The sequence below is a fragment of the Cryptomeria japonica genome, chromosome 1, assembly GCF_030272615.1.
Source record: "Cryptomeria japonica chromosome 1, Sugi_1.0, whole genome shotgun sequence".
Classification (NCBI taxonomy): domain Eukaryota; kingdom Viridiplantae; phylum Streptophyta; class Pinopsida; order Cupressales; family Cupressaceae; genus Cryptomeria; species Cryptomeria japonica.
Genome location: NC_081405.1, coordinates 371,141,539 through 371,159,366, shown reverse-complemented (window position 1 = coordinate 371,159,366; position 17,828 = coordinate 371,141,539). Strand labels below are relative to the sequence as shown.

At 33.3% G+C, this 17,828-nt stretch overlaps 1 protein-coding gene across 1 annotated transcript; it reads right to left on the bottom strand.

The window, feature by feature from the left end:
• Positions 1 to 13,822: 13,822 nt before the first annotated feature.
• On the bottom strand, positions 13,823 to 16,612 carry LOC131069103 (RING-H2 finger protein ATL52). Its single transcript, XM_058004414.2, has 2 exons — positions 15,129 to 16,612; positions 13,823 to 14,858 (listed from the first exon to the last, which is right to left on the bottom strand). The coding sequence occupies exons 1-2, from the start codon at positions 15,880 to 15,882 to the stop codon at positions 14,434 to 14,436; spliced, it is 1,179 nt and encodes a 392-aa protein (XP_057860397.2). The 5' UTR covers positions 15,883 to 16,612; the 3' UTR covers positions 13,823 to 14,433.
• Positions 16,613 to 17,828: the final 1,216 nt, after the last annotated feature.

Below are 17,828 nucleotides of genomic sequence, written 5' to 3'. Positions count from 1 at the left end.
AGACACTCGATAATACCAAAGGCTTACTCTCAAATCAATAGAAATTTGGGATGTTCTTGGTAAATTATTCTTAAACCGTTTCATAGATTTAAAGGAAAATAAATCATCCTAACTTGTATTAAACTAATCACAATTGAAGGAGCTCATAGTGAGGTGATTTCTGGCTTCAACACTAAATTTTCTAGGATATAGAAAGATTACCTACTTCTACATGACCACCTCCTAATATTCACATTGTGTTTTATTTCAAAGAATTCAATTTTGACATTGTTGTAATGATCCTTACAAGTAGGATTATCATTTACATAAATTTTAAATGAATATGTTTCTTTTACAAACATGTGAGACTTATTATAAACATAAACAACAAGGCTACTATAGGACTTATCTATGAATATGGATTGAGTGGAGGATGCTAATCACAACCTATTTCAAGTCTCTTTTTATTTATCAATAGTTATTAATATTATTCTATTTGTGGCACATTTTTCAATAGTTATTAATATTATTCTATTTATGTCACTACTTGATTACTTAACTTTATATGACCACATAAAAATATACTGAAACATATACAAGTGTTAGATGCTTATAATTGATTACTAGATCTCACCATTTTTACATTAAGATAAACATAGAGTGTTTTATTTTTTCTTTTGACATATCATCTATTAAAAAATGATCGATCTTGAAATTTCAAAACACATAATTGAATTGTTAAATAGAAATTATTTATTGTTTACAAAATAAAAAAGTCATTAACAAATATAAATTTGTGCTTCTTTTAAAACAGGTTTATCTTAAATTAGAGTTTAATAAAGGACAAATATATCACGATGTAAGTTAAAACATATAAACAAGAACATATAGAAAACCTTTCAGATCATTCTTATCTTCATCTAATATTTTTATGCCTATTGTAAATACCTTTTATTACTTCTTATATCTCTTTGGTAACTTCTACTTATTCCTTGAAGCTTTTTTAATAGATCTCAGCCTCTTAAGCCTACACAATAATATGTTTTCCTTTGTTTTAATAAAAAGGGGTAATGTTCTATTTGTTCACGAGTCCCATCATAATAAACTCAATTTCATATATTGTTTTAGCAATCCTTTTATTATGAAAAAAAAAATCATATTATTGATTATATTTACTTTGGTTATTATTTGCACATTAATTTGATTTGAAACCATATCATTAAATTCAAAGTAATAATTATTATTTTCTCTTACTATTATTTTAATAAATTAAAATTAAATACTTTTATTTTATATATTTTTTATTAAGATAAATATTGTTTAAATTAATTTCATATTTTTTATAATCTAATTATAATAACGATAAAATTAAATAAAGAAAATATAAGGATTTAAGGAGGAGAGTTGTGATATCCTACTGATAAAAAAAGGAGAGTTGTGATATCCTTGTCCTTAATATTTGTAGGGTATACAATTTTCATCTTATATTTTGAACCTATTTTAGTTTTCATCTTCCCTAGCATGTTTATATGCTCATTTGATCTTGTGATAGCTTGTCCCATTCTCAATGCCAATGCTAGCCTTATGTTTGTGTATTTCTCCAAATTTCTATGTAACTAAATGTCTTTTTTATGTTAAGCTAGTATTTTGCTAACATTTGAAATTATTTTTAGCCTTGCTATACTTGGGATGGTAGCACATGATACACTACCATCCTCTAATTTTACAATCATACAATAGTAATTTTCTTCTATTCTTTCCACCTTGCTTCACTTGTGTATGCAAGGGTAACTACTATCAGATATGTTCAGTGAATCCCAATAGCTAGTTCACTTGGCATGCTCCTTCACCTTCTAAACTATCTCTCATTAAAAACATTCCATCCATTCCCTATTGCTCTCTACCATTCACGTACTCTCTCAAGCTATTTAATAGAATCCTATAGCCATCTACAACATTCTTGAGCACTTTTGTTGGTCTAACATTGTCTTCATGAAATCTTAATGCCATTAAGAACAACCATTGTTATTTATATGTGATATTGTTTAAGTTTCCATTTCATTTTTTCATTGGCATTTGTATTCTAATTATTGTAAGCTTTATTTGTTTTAGTCATCTCTGTTGGCATATTGGAAGTTTGATCTCCATTTCATTTATGCTTCCACACACACCAAGGTATTGATCCCCATAGAATAGGGATTTGGCATTAGTAGTTTTATTTATCATTATTGTTCTTAGTTTTTAAATTTATATAGCTTAAGATCACACAATCTCACATTCCATATTTATATCTTGGTTGTCCATGGAGGTTGACGACCAAACTAAGGACTTGACATAAAGGCAAGCTCCTATGTAAGCATCCCCTTTCTTCTCTCGTTAGATTGTAGGTGCTTGAAATACCCCAAATACATTATGGTTTGTTATTACTCTTCTACCTTTTTATTTTTTTATTTTTTTTAATTTCATTTGTTTTGTTTAAAATCAATAGTTTATAGTGTTTTCTAGTTTACTTGTTGTTGAACTTTGGTATGTCTTGGCTTGCTACTCTTGCTTTTGTTTGATCTTGTCTATAGGTATTTTCCAAAATCTATATAGTATTTTAAGTTTTTCATTATCTTAGATTGTAGCATGAAAACTAGATGCAAGTTTGCCAATTAAACTATAGCATGTTCTGCTAGCATCCTAAATAATGAGCTAACCAAGGGGTATACTAAGTTCTTTTATAATTTCTCTTTTACATGTTGTGAATTACTTTTTCCATTGTTGTATTTCAATTTCTAGGTTTCAATATTTAAAACCCATCTCTCTCCATTTCTTACTCTTAATATAGTTTAATTAGGCAAGGGAAAATATTTTAGGTTATTTTTCTTTCTTTCATTAGTTCAAAAACAAAAAATCAAAATCATTTACATTCAATTAAATTCCTATCTCGAAGTGTTTTATCAAATTATACTTTTAAAACATCAACATATTTGGGTCTAAATAATTAATTACCCTATCTAAATTATTGTGAACCCACTCATTTGTTAAACCTGACTACTTAGTGAGCATTTTCACATTTTACCAACTTTATCTTATGTGTTATCAACACTCATAATATTTTTGTTTTATGACTTTCATCATATAATATATTTATTTTAATCATGTTTTTTTTAGAAGCTAATGTAACCATTTCAAGATGTCTTCTTTGCAAAAGAATAGCACTCGTATTCATACAACTCTTGATTTCTATAATGTCTACTTTAATCCAATTCCTAAAACTCTTCTAGCTTTACTGAAATCTCCTCCCACTATTTTTCATGAAATTGATGATGTCTTTGAAAAAGAGATGGCCATCCATGTGGCAATGGAGGGTTAATTCTATCAAGTTGGTAAGCATCTAGTAGACTTCCAATCTCACCTTATTAGTGATGAGGACACACATCATGCCACAACCCCCATCCTAAACATCATGCAAATGATGTTGATCCATCACCTAAAAGGACTTTCTTTCTTGTGTGATATAAGCCTCATTTATAATAATAACTAGTCTTAGTGTTAAGAAAAGTCAAATTTCATAATCTAACATTATGCATAGTAAAATTCTTGTGTCTCTTTCTACAACTGATACACATATGACTAATCAAACCAATGTCACCACCTTTTCCATCTAGCTTGGTCATATGAGCATTTTTTCTTATAGAATGGAATGTAACTTCATCTCATCATATAGGTTTGTTCCTTTATCCTAGCCTTTTCCATCTTATAATTTCCTTGATTCATATATTATAATCCTTTCTCTCAAATGATTTGTCTATACCAGGTATCCCTATGACCATGAATATCACTCCTACACCTTTACATGTGACTAACCCTATTATTTATTAACTATTACAAAATATAGGTAGTATTCAACAACCACCTATTTCTTTATCTATCACTTCACAACCCCCTGCCTTCCAATATTATTGTTGCAATATGCTATTGATTGATATTATTGGCACACTCATTCCTATTTTCTTTGAGGCCCCTCATTTTGAAAAAAATAATGGAAAAGATATATGTCACACACATGTATTATATTCACCACACTCTATAACAAATATCATCTTTAAAGACACATAATTAGCAAATCTATTTCTACAGTCCCTTAAAGTCACCAGATAATACTACATTTGTTCCTTGTTGGACCAATCTACCTCTTCTTTTTATCAACTAGTTAATCTATCTCTACAACATTTCCAAGTTAATATTAGCCATTGAGTTACATTTACTAACATAGTTTATTACAAAGAAAGTCACTAAATTCATCTCCATATAAAAATATCGATTTTCATAAATTCCATATGCACTCCTTGATTTTGATAAGTAGTGAGTTTTCATAAAAAACTTATAGCCTCAAATTTGGGACAAGATCTTCTTGATGCACTATTCTTCATTCCCACAATTTCCCTACATGAAGTTACCAATAGACAATTAGCTAGTATGAGGTGTCACCTTTTGTTGCCTCATTAGCTCCTACTTATTTGTTAGGGCCTTCTACAACATATAATAAAAAATACAAAAAAAAATCACAACTTTATTATCTCAAAACACCACATCCATGGCAACCATCAACACTATCATAGCAACCATTCCTTATTCTTCAAACATGGCTTTATTTATGTGATCTTTGTACAACTACAACTTTACACAATTATTTGATTCTTTACACTCTATCATACAAAATCTCCTATCATATAGCCTTGAGTATATTTTCTATTCACCATCTTGATACCAACCAAACCCCTCATAACAATTATGATGCCCAAGCCTTTTATCAATATCATCATGTGCCTAGTCATGCCACTAAAAAGTGCATGCATCTTAAGTATTCAATTGAGGATTTTATTGAATCTAACACCATATAGGTAATAGGTATCAATGACAAAAGGTAATAATCCATATTGCAATCTAACCAAAAGTTACTTGAATTTACACCAATCTTTTTCCACAACATACCAATTTCGATTTTATACACCCCAATACTTCACATCTTACCCATCCTAATGTGAATCCTACACTACTCATTTGTAGGTGCGATGACCACTCAACCTTAGGCCACTTGTGTTGAGTCTTTTCTCAGACCCATCATCTTATTCTCTCTTGTTAATGTTATCATGGCATTTAGGATAGTCATCTCTATATCCTAACCTTGATCAACTAAAAATTATTTTATGGTCTTCTAGTGGGCTTTATGAGTGGGGTGAGTGGTTACCGAGGGGTTTCTTCATGTCTACTAGTCTCATAGAGATGTTTGTCTACCTTTTCACATTTCTTTGTGTCCACATGGCTACCTATCCATTCCCACCATGGGTCCCATCATCCTATCCATTTAGGTTGGCCCAATGTTCTTGGATTTACCACGTAGTGTCATTCTCACTTCCAACCATTTTCATGTCTGGTTGGTTCGTCCTTATCTCACCATGATGATGATTGTTACTTTGTTGACCATAAGTGTTTAGATTTTCTCCATGATGGTGTGCTTCATGCTATCTATCATAGTTAGTATCATCCCCTCACCATTTGGGATAACTTTTCTCTCAATTGATATTAGCATACTCCTAGACTTCTTTGACCTTATATCAAAATTATCTTTTAACTCTATCAAAAGTGTGTCACAAGTCAAATTCCCCATCCCATTCCTACTCTGCTCATGGTTACTTTACTTCATTTAATCCCTCTTGTTTCTACTACACCTATGATAATTAGAGGATTTAGCAACCCACATAGGATAATCCTTCCCCTTCTTCATCTTAGGTTAGGACTCAATGAAATCAATTCCTCTTGTTTCTACTACACCTATGATAATTAGAGGATTTAGCAACCCACATAGGATAATCCTTCCCCTTCCTCATCTTAGGTTAGGACTCAATGAAATCAATTTGCAAGATTGCATAATCATTGATGTTGTGCAACCACTTGAACTAATTCTTACATGTCCCCTCTCATACCACCAACCTCTCGTCCACCCTTGGAGCCCCAAAAGAAAATACCTAAAAGGGTTAAAGTGGTCTTGGATCCTTCTATTGAACCTCCCTTGCTTCTATAGGTTCCCAACTGATCCCAATTCTCTCAATGCCTAGACCTAACTAATGTTAGCAGGATCTCCAACACCACCTTATTCTACATGGTTCCATTCAAGCATACCCATCACCAAATTTTTCCTAATCTTAGACCCTCCACTCTAAACATTGGCATCCCTCATCATTGTCCTAAAAGAACTCCTACACATTAACCCTTTGTACCTAGATAAGAGAATCCATCCAAACTCTTTTCATATGTATCCTTGTAATTTATATCTATTTTTCATCTATTTAGTGAAATATATTTTTTAATTTCTTCTTTTAGAAGTGAGATTTTTAAAATAAATTCATATTTATTTTTATGAGTAACATGTTAGGTATTAATTAAATATCTACACATAAAAAGAATGTTAATTGCATCAATAATTATTTTAATTATTGCTATAAATATGTTTTACAAATTAAAATTATAACTCCATGTTCATATAATTGTGTTTGGTTTGTATAATTATAATAGTTGTATTGACGAATAAACTATTATAGTTGAAAATAAAACATTATTACTCACAACATGATGCAAATGCTAGTTGCTATAGTTTTATAAATGGGGTGATAATTTGTTGCGACCAAAAGATTGGGACTCCTAAGCAAATTGTCTTGGGGGAAGAGCACCAGTTACCGTTCATGTTCCAATAACCGTTCACTCCTTGCACACCCAACCCCCCAATTACTAACTTTAAAAAAACCAAAAAATAAATAACTAGAAGCTCATTAATAAATTACAAATGTACTAGTAGTTGCTCATTTTTTAGCTTTTTAAGACCATAATTGGCCCATTAGTGCACTTTTATTAGTACCCATAGCACACGACTACTAGGGTATTTGTGCATAAGTATTGGTGATTTTAAGTGCACGGTTATTGGGGCATCTTTAAACAAGTATCGGGCAACACTTTGAAAAGTGTACTTTTTGACCCTTGCATGCATAACAGATCCCACAACGTGCATCGTTACTACCCAAAAACCAAAACAATAGTTAAGTAGTTAAGTCGCATGCAGAGACAACCTAAAAAAACCCATCAAAATTCGATGTACTATTTAGAATCTGTGGGTGCACGAAGTTAGCTATAACGACTATTGGTATTAGATGATGAGTAATTGGGAAAATTAAATACTAAAATTCCTCACAAGTAGCTTTAGTGCTCAAGCATTTATTTTGAATAGCTCTCAAAAACCATTCTAAGGAAAACAAAATACACAAGGACAAAGGAAGAGATAATTTATTGGGCATTTGTAGAACAGAGAGCTTGAGGCTGAGGTTCTCGTACTCACAATATAAGAATCCAAACCAACCTAGAAAAATATGTGAGAGAGGGAGTTGTGACATGTTGTGTGTTCAACATTTTAAATACACATTTGATTGTATTTATTAATTAATTGAAATTAAAAAAAGAAAAAGAAAAGATTACTTAGAAATCTAACACTCAAATTATATTTATTACGCCGAAGGCGTTCCCTATGTGAGCTTTACAAGCTCAATTGGACGATCCACGGTTGATATCATCTTAGAGGCTTGCAAGACGATTGAAACATTCACAACCATTAGATGTTAAAGCAATATAAATCCCACAAAATTTTATTAAACTTAATTTTTTGTTTAAAAACAATTTCATTTGATAAAATACAATGCTTTTTTATAATTAGATACATAAATTCTTTTTTATTTTAAACTATTAAAAGTGATTTTTTAAATAAAATAGAATATTTTTTAGTGAATATATATCATTTTATATATTTTATTTTATTTTATTTACTAATCATTTATAATTTCTAATATGAAATGATTTGCATACAAAAAAGAATAAATTAGAATTGAAAGTTTAAATCTAGACTTTTATCTTTAACTTATTCTAAAATTATAATTACTCATTATTGATTTTTTTTAATAGAAATTTAATTTATTTGTATTAGATACTAAATGTTTATAAATTTTAAAAATTACAATTTATTATAATTTTAAAGTTAAATGTAAGCTTAAAAAATATTGTGGTGATTTGAGTAATAGTTTTAGATCCAATAATACTTAATCTCACATAGAAATGAAATTGTACTTAAAATTAAATAAAATATTTATTATTAATGCTAAATTTATAATATTCTTAACCATAACCCTTATAATACTTAATTATGGTTTAATTCTAGCCCACGGTGCAAACATAACCAGTTTAAAAAGAAAAAATCATAATTATAGTTAAGTTATCAGACACAATACAATAGATTTGATCTAAATAATTCAAGAACATAGCCTAACTAATTACATTATGCATCATTTAAGATATGATAAATCTTAAGGTTAGGATTTGCATTGTGATTCAATTAATGTTACTAATGTTTGCAATCTATATTAATTATATTTTTTAGGTACATGTTTTATTAATATTTTAGATCTAATAAATTTTTAAAAAGTAACCTTCACCTAACCTTGTTCCGGTTTGATCCACTCCACATCTTCCCTATACCTCTTAGGATTAACCCTATATTGCCCATTAGCAAGTAGATTTAAGTTTGAAAATTAATTTTAATTATTATGTCTTTTTACGAAATTATAAATAATAATTTAAAGTTATTAGAGTTAATTTAATTTATAATTTCTTTAATCAATATAATACATTTTATAATTTAATTTATAATTTCTTTAATCATTTTAAATTTTTCTTTTAATTTATATAATACATTTAATTTATTTTTCTATCTCTCTATTTACCTTCTCCTTCTTCCTCTATGTCTCTCTCTCCATCTCCACATTTTTCTCTCTATCTCTCTCCCCTACCTCTAATCTCCTTACCTCTTTGTGCATCTCTCTCTCTCTCTCTGCCTATCTCTATCACTCTTTTCTATCCTTATATCTCCCTATCTATACCTCTCCCTCTCTCTCCTATCTATGTTACTCCCTCTTTCTACATCTCTTTATTTCTCTATCCTCTATCTATCTATCTCTCTAAATCTTGTTCGCACACTCCTTGTTGCTATTTTGCATCTCTATCTCAATATCTCTCACACTTTCACACACACTTCTTGTTTCTCCCTCTCTATCTCTATCTCTATCTCTATCTCTATCTCTCCTCCCTCTCTCTTCTTCTCTCTATTACCTCCTTTATCTCTCTCTTGATCCCTTTAGCTCTATCTTCCCATCTCTTCCTCTCCCTCTCTATCTATATCTCATTATATCTATCTTTCTTTTTTAACTCATGTTTGGATCCCTATAACTAGATGCATAGTTTATTTTAAGCTATCACTTCTTGATTGAGACCTTGGTTGCACAAAGAACATGAATTTTTAAATGGCCTACCAATTGAACTTACACACTAAACAAATATATGCAAAATACACCATTTTTTTCCCTAATTGACCATTCACACCTTTTTCGCATACCCATTACACACCAAAGTGCGATTGCTAGTTAATTAATTGAAATATGATGAAATGTACATCCAAAATAGTGATGGTAGGTGGTTGAGGCAGATAGAGAATGAGAACGCATGCAACATGGTCAATGAGGTATCAACGATCACAATGAATTGTGGCGTCAAATCTGCAGAGGGAAAGGACAACAGAGGCCGTAGAAACCATGTTAAAATAGAAGTCAACACGGCGTGATTCATATTTTGTCACTCAATATCAATGAAGTTAAAAGAAAACTTCTCGATGTTGTCAGCATGACAACAAAACTTAAGACTTTAGGAAGGATGACTGTAGCTGACACCGAATTGCATAATAAATCAACGAAAATGGTGATTGCTTATGAAGTTGAAACTGAAATAACTGATTTAAAAATGGGGCCTTGGAATTCCTATCTTGCTTGAGATAAACAGAGGTTAAATAGCTTCCACCATTAGATGCGATAAATACACAAGTGTATACTTTATATCCCACAAAAACCTTAAACTTGATGATTCAAACCTAACAAGACCTTAATTTTAGTAAACTTCATGTCGTGGTTTCAGTTTCTAAGCAGATTCTTAAGTTTCAATATATAGTGTGGATAAGCAGAAAAACCTGAGGGTATCAAATGTGTTTAGGTTTAATGGTGAAAAATTTGAAAGGGAGCTGTAATTAGGTAAATTGGTCTGTTAAACGTTTTTCATGGATTAGTTAAATGATTTTTTATTTGTTGCTGGGTGTTTCATTATTGAACTATCGGTCTTTTTGGTGATCAGTCCATCTGGTGCAGGAGCACCTAGGCTACCATCAAGCCTCTATGAGGCAAATTTTGAATCTTTTGTGTTTTGAAGTATGAAAGTTGTAATAAGGTCTTGAAAGGTCATATAAGATGTAATAAGTTCATATATGATGTAATAAGGTCATTGAGACTAATGGTTTGTACGTTGAGTCCTAATGGAGACCATGTTGACACATATTGACAAAATTGGCCTAATGTGGAAAATATGTCTCAATAGATTAAGTATAATGTTTGATGTTATGTAAGGGTCTTATGGACCTATTTGGACCTATTTGTGTCATTGTTGAGTCATTGAAGTCATAGGTTGGGTCTAGGATTAAAGTTAGCCAAAGTTGTCAATAATGTCAAAAATTGCTCAATGCAACTTTTTGTGTTTAAAGGGGTGATTAGGTGTTGGTTAGTAATGAAAGATCAAATGTTGGTTCTAACCGTTGGGGAAGGCACAAAGACCTTTAAATTAGCCTTTCCACGGCCTGAGTAAAGGTTGATGTGTATTGGAGAAGAAGACAATCAATACAATTTCATTGTTTACTGCACTTTTCCTGAGAACTCCCACGTAACAGTCTGTTCAAACTCATTATTCACCATTAAAATGCATTGATCCACCTCTGGAGTTGATTGTGCATTGAAGGAGGGTGAATCTAGTTTTATTTGTCTTTTGTGGCATTTGATTTCATTAAGAATTTGAAGAGATTCTTATTTTTTGTAAAAACTGTCCAAAACCCTACCTAGGGTTGACAGTGAACAATAAAAATGTAAAACTCTTTTTTTTTTCATTATCAGACCTCCAAAATGGGTGGAATCATGTATTTTAGTTTTCTCTTCCATTGTATATTGGTTGCAGGTCTCCATGATGCATTTTGCACGTGCCCATTGATGTCAAGGTGCTGATTTGACAGTGTATAGTCTGAAAACACAGAGTTTTCATGAAGATTTGAATGATATAAAGGCAACAAAGGTGTTTGGAAGGTTTGCAAGTGAGGAGAGGGATGTGTGTAGGACCCTTGGCATGATCCAAGTGTGATAGGAACAAGGAAGGCAATTAATCCATGGGAGTTCATGAGTGTCTTAAACCTTTGAGTTGGCTGTCACAGTTTGACAGTGTGTTGAAAATCACTGCATTTACATATTTAGAAGTGCATTTGGTGTTGGTTTAAGTGTCAAGGGTGTGGTATGGTGGATCCCCATCATCATAGTTTGTATTTGAAGGGTGGTAAGAGAAGAATAGACCATTCAAACATGACTGTCCCTGTCTACTATATGACTGTCATAAAATATGTCAAGACTATCCTAATGAGCAGTGTACTAATTGTGAATGAAGAGTAACCATGTTGGGTTGGTTGGGTGGGTATAGAATCAAGAGTAGGAGTGTTGTGAAGTCCTTGAAGGGATCTCCAAGAGTATATGTGTGGTTGGAGTAGTCTTTGTATGTTGGAATGGAGTTTGGAGTCCTAATTGGGTATGGTGTTGAGTGAGTGGCTAGTAGGGAGACCTGTGGTGTTTGAATGTTGAAGGGTTTGGATTTCGGTTCATACAAGTTGATGAGGGCTATTTGAGCATGTTCCAATGAGTGGAAGGGGACGTGAGGGTGTTTTGATGTATTGTAACCTTGTGAGGAGTCCTGTGAGGTTTTAGAGGGTTATCACCTTATTGTATAGGTGAGTTGGGAGAAGGATCTCCCCTATTGGTTGGGTTCCTTGGATGCTCTGCATCGCCAGCTCTGATTTGGATGCGGCTAATTTTTTAAAATCCCATTTTGAGCTCAAGGATCCTAGCTTGCCCTAGATTTTTAAACTTTTTCATGAACTGATGAGGAGTTGAACCTATAAGACTTTCCATTTACTCTGATGTGTTCCGCCACTAAACTACTGACCCTCTTGATGATTGGTCCATCTCTAATTTAAGTATTCACAATTTTTCCAAATTCCATCTAAAAGGTAAAGCTTTCCTTAGAGTTGCTTGCAGTATAATGCTCTATACATACCCTAGCTGTTTCCACTTTTGTTCTAAAATACCATCTCTTATCCATCTCATATAAAGAATCCCTCATCTTCGCATAGTTTTTTCAGGCTTTGAGGATAAAACACATGTGCATCTCTTAATGGTTTTCTAGATATTCAGGGCATTCACTTCAATGGAAGTGTTTCTCATGGCAATTTTCTAAAGAAAAATAACATAATCCTCTGCCCACATTTCAGGACACAACTGGCGCAGTTGTATGACAGCAGAGAGAAAAGAGTCCTGTTGTTTGAAGGACTGCTCTACCAGGAAGTGAAATATAATATATTAGAATTGAAGGTCCATATTATAAGTAGGATTGTGAAATTGGTGTAAGACACCTTTTGAAAACATCTGGTCAAAAATATCCAATTTAGTGAGCTGATTAAGCTGTCATCACGCTGGGAAGGACTAAAATGCAAGATGGGTCATATGGTGCATCCCTTCCTGAAGCAGCTCTAGTCAAACAAAGATCCCTGTGTCTTGGACACACCTTGTAATAAGAATGTATCCCTGCCTCTACTGAAACTGCTACTATATTTTTAAGTTGAAAGGGCTTATGATGATTGGTAGTGCAATGTCTCCTACTGTTTATGTGTGCAGTCTTCTCTAGGTTTCTGGGATATATACTGTCTCTAATTATGTCCAACAGTGGAGATTCATTGTTTTCTTTGCTGACTTCTCAATCCTTCTGTTACATAATATTTTGGCATTTTTGATACAACGCTTAAGGTCTTTAAATCTTACAAGGATCCACTATAGCAAGGTTGGCTATCAATCAATATAAAAATAAATATTCTGGACACTAGTACTGATCCACATACTGTTCAATCCACAATACTACTAGGGTTTTTGCCAGAAGTTTCATACTCACTGGACTGAAAACCATATGTTCTTAATTAAGATAAGAAATGCCAAACTACTAATTTTATTATGAACATAGCAGTTTACTTTGGTTTGTGTATATACAGGAGAATAATCTATACATTGTATATTCAAAAATTAGTCATCTACCCTCTTATTCCAAAAAGTTGAGAGACTGGTGCACTATAGCACTGTGGAAAAAAATAAATCTAACGAGATAAACCATATGTTTTAATTCTTAATGCTAGAAGCCAACATTGTCATTATTCATATAGAATATTTGAACAGGGACACAAACTGAGAAATGCTAAACTCAATGAAAATATCTGAACTGGTTCATAAACTGAGGAAACACCTAGACATGTAGAATATTAGAGGTGGTACATAAACTGAGGAAACACTAGACGTACAGAGTTTCTGCATCACAAACCAGTGTATCTCAGCAATTGAACCATTTATGGAGCCATAACGACTCCATGAATGCTAAAACCAATCAGCTAATCCCAAACATAACATATAGGTGAAATGCTATTAAAATGAAGGAATGACAAGCACCAACAAATTACCAGAGTTAAGCTTATGAACAAGAAGATGTTGCAGATCAGTATATAAGTTTTAAATTTAATCATGTAGCACATAGAAGCATTCAAAAATTATGGAAGATTGTCTCTTCATCTATCACAAGTTTGAGAATCAAATAGTTTGTTAAGAGATTATAAGTCGTTAATATTTGGAACCAAATATACAGGGAATTCATGTCCTGAATTATGGAAAATAAAAATACCAATCTGAACATCTAAGATTGCAATATGAATTACTAAACCTCTGGACAGAAAATACAAGTTTCAATATACCATGCCGGCTAAACATTCTATAGGAAAAACCTAATAAAGCTTGACCAAGAATGTCTCAATAGGAAGGCTTCCTGTGCAGGAATGCCAAGCATGACCAGTAGTCATTTGAATTGCTGCAACTATCTCAAGAGAGATCCCAAAATCTTACAGAACTTGGAAAAGTCGAACACTTCCCCAATCAAACCATAGGAGGATATAGCCAATTCATTTTTTAAGGAATTTATAGCCAAAAGAAAACAACCACGATAACCTGGATGAACTCCAGGGTTTGAAGCAATCTCAATAGACCACACTTGAGTGTCATATCCTCCAGAAAGTAGCTCAGATACAGCTTTTTGCCTTGTTGAATACAAGCATCAGAGAGTTTCAACAAATTAATTATCCAAACATATTGAAACATACCTCTAAAAGTCAAAATAGTTCTGCACCATAAAGCTGGACAAACCTACATATCTTCATGTGGGAAGGATGGGAGTATTCCTTCCCCTGCTGTTTCTGAAAAAGAAGAATTTTCCCCCAGAGAAGGATCTCTTCATGGTTGATTTGTTTCTATCACCACCATATTGCTTGTTCAAGGCCTTTAAAGATGCACAAGACATCTCTGTAGCCATATTGTGTTCCAGTGCTGGACTGGAAGATTGCACACTGGATGAAGCACCAACTTGTGCTTCTTCCACACTGCAAAAGGTTCTTGAATTTCCATCTTCAAGGTCAACACTGCTTGAAACCCCAACCCCTCCATCATTTGCACTGGAAAACCCCTTCAACTTTCCATCTTCCAGGGCCAGATGAATTGCAAGAAGATCGGTGATTAATACAGGGAGTTTTTGGCATGAATCCACAGAATAGGACCTCTTCATTGCTTGATGCTGCTGGATTTCTGCATAAAGAATTTATTTTTATGTTAGTATCACAAATAACTAGAATAGGTCAACAGGATTGGTATAAGATATACTGCTAACAAACGGCACCACATCAAAGGCATAAACCCTTCTGTACACTGCAGAGCAAGCTTGCAACCCTAAGTACAAATCAAGCATATACCAATAGTATAGTGCAATTTGTTTGCTACAATATTGCTCCATAGGGTCTCAAAGGTACAGTCACGGGAAATAGCTATTAAATTAGTGCTTAAAACAACTCCACTTACCAGATAGATGAAGTTTGCTAGATTGAGAGAGGCTGTCATTTCTTCCATATTTGATAATGAAATCACTCTCTGCTCGTATATGTGAAATGGCCATCAGAGAAGGAGGAGCCTCAAGGCCCATTTCCTGTGCTGATTCTTCTTCTGAGCTTTCTCTAACAGTTTCATTTTCTGAAGCTTCCCGAGATGGAGAGTCAACTGTCGAATCAGAATTCTCTTCAGTAACAGTTTCTTGTATTGGGGAAACTGCAGGGCTTACAATATTAGCACGGCAAAGAGGGCAATTTGAATGAGAACTGAGCCACATATCAATGCAAGGAACATGGAAGGCATGAGTGCATTTGGGAAGAAGCCTGAGGGTTTCATTTTCCTGAAATTCACTTAAGCAGACTGCACATTCAGTGTCATCAACAAATCCATCCCCTGCCTTATATTTGAAAACAGGTATGGATCTAATGACAGACTCCTCAAGGCCATTGTTCATGACAGGCCATGAATCTTCAGTCACAGGAAAAGGATCAGTCTCTTGATCGCTTCGTCTTCTGGGTCTGAGTACCTCCCACTTTGTGCAATATTTGGATATTACAGTGTAGTAACTTACCAGCAAGAAGGCGCTGGCTAGGATTCCTATCAGGGCTATAATCAGAGGAGAGAAGTTAGGATCTGATTGCCTTGTCGGCAGAGTTGGAGGAGGTGGAGTAAGGGTGAAGAAAGGCGGATAGTCATTTGGTGCAGTGGGGATGGAAGGATAACTCATTTGCGTCTTCTCTGCAAAATGAGTTTAAAGATTTCTTTAAGCACTTAAATCCTACGAACACATTTCTCCTTCTGCAGTGTGAAGAACAAATCAATCTGTGACAAGGAGAAAGACCAAAATGTGAAAGTCCAATTTACTGCGGATTATCTGGGCTCCTCCATGCCAACGGATAATCATATCAATTCAAGGAATTTCTATAGGATGGAAAAATCACCAGGCCAGACATTTTTCAGGACAATCCAATACAAAACTGTAAGATCACAAAATGTTTAGGCAAATCATCAGATTGCTCGCAAGAACCCAATGCAGATTTCCAGGACCCAAATCAACAGACCATGATCTTTTTGTTTATAGAATATAAAGGTCAATGATCAGGATGGAAATTGAAATTTCTAAATTAATATTTTTGACACGTAAGAAAGATCCAATGAAGAATTGAAAGGACAGAGGCGAATTTAACTCTGAAGATTTTGACCAAACCTGGTCCAAAATAGAAAGGGCAAAAAAGTGTAGGACGAACTGTAGTAAATTGAAAATTTACAAATTGAATCACTGCATAGTGTGAAGTGGGTTTAGATATATTGATTCCATAACTGTTGAATTCAGTGGCACCCACATATACAGTTACAGATACAGGAAGATGATGAATTCTTCATCCTTCATCTGTAACTGTATATGTACGCCTTGTATGAAGAGGATCTGATTTTGATTTTGAAAGTCAAAAAAGCATGATTATTTTTCCAATACAACAATTTAAATATCGTATCAAAAAATGGGGTTGACGTACAAGTGTACGGTACACAATGTTCATTAAAATTGGCTGAAATTGCGCAAATTTTATAACAGGAATGTTTTTCCGATGGGAGAGATATTCGGATTGATTGGAGTCGAAATGAATGCAAATAAATATACAGGAGTTAATTGTTTTGTTTGCGGTTTATTCTTTTGTTGGAGCACATGTTCTAACATCCAATTTCTTAATTATTAATTTAAAAAAAATAATAATAATAATAATTAAAAGTTCATTAATAGATTTCACATGTATCAATAGTCATTTATTTTTTAACATTTTTAGATCATAATTGGTTCATTTGGACATCTTTATTGGTATCCATAAGGCATGAGGACATTTGTGTATAAGAATTGGCAATTTTTAGTGTATAGTTATTGGGGCATCTTTAAGCAAGTATCAGGCGACACTTTGAAATGTGTACTTTTTGACCCTTGCGCGTGATGGATCCCACAACTTGCGTCATACTACTCAAAAGTCAAAAGAATAGTTATAAGTAGTTAAGTTGCATGTAAGACAACAAAAAAAAAAGTCAAAATCTTATGTACTGTTTAGAATCTATATGTGTACGAAATTAGTTGTAATGACTATTGGTACGCTTCCCCTAAATAAAATATATATTAACTGTGTAGACATGTATTTAGAAGGTTTATAATTGTCAATGAAATATGTCGGGGTTGATTAAAAAAATTTAATTTGTTTTTTTAAATTGGAAGTGAAATTTAGATTGTAGGATTGATATTAGGGAAATGCCAATTATATGTGATGATGTAATAGTGAAGTCTTTTACAAAATTACGGATGTGGACATGTATATTGAAATATGTGTAATAGGAATAGGTGATGACTAAGAGAAGAAAAAGTCCAACTTTTGTACATATTGCACCAGACGCGTCTATTCTTGCTCCAAAATGGCACTGTCGTACGAACGACATGCATCTGGAGCCCTATGTGCATACATCCCTCCCATGCCCCTTTGCTAGGATAGTGTGGAGGTGACGGACGTCAAAAAGTGTTGACCGCAAACCGCACTGTTTCCACAGACCGCACCAGTTAGGGGCTTGGTTAAGACTCGAAAGGCGGGAAAGGACAGTACTGGTGGCTGGTGTGGGTCCCACTGAAATCCGTCAACCTTTTGGTTCACCGTTCCCGTTCGT

Excerpts from the sequence above, each read along its gene's own strand:
- LOC131069103 (XM_058004414.2), bottom strand. The coding sequence starts at position 15,882 with ATGAGTTATCCTTCCATCCCCACTGCACCAAATGACTATCCGCCTTTC. Across the intron at positions 14,859-15,128 it reads TAGCAAACTTCATCTATCTG|AAATCCAGCAGCATCAAGCA; the intron begins GTAAGTGGAGTT and ends TTCTTTATGCAG.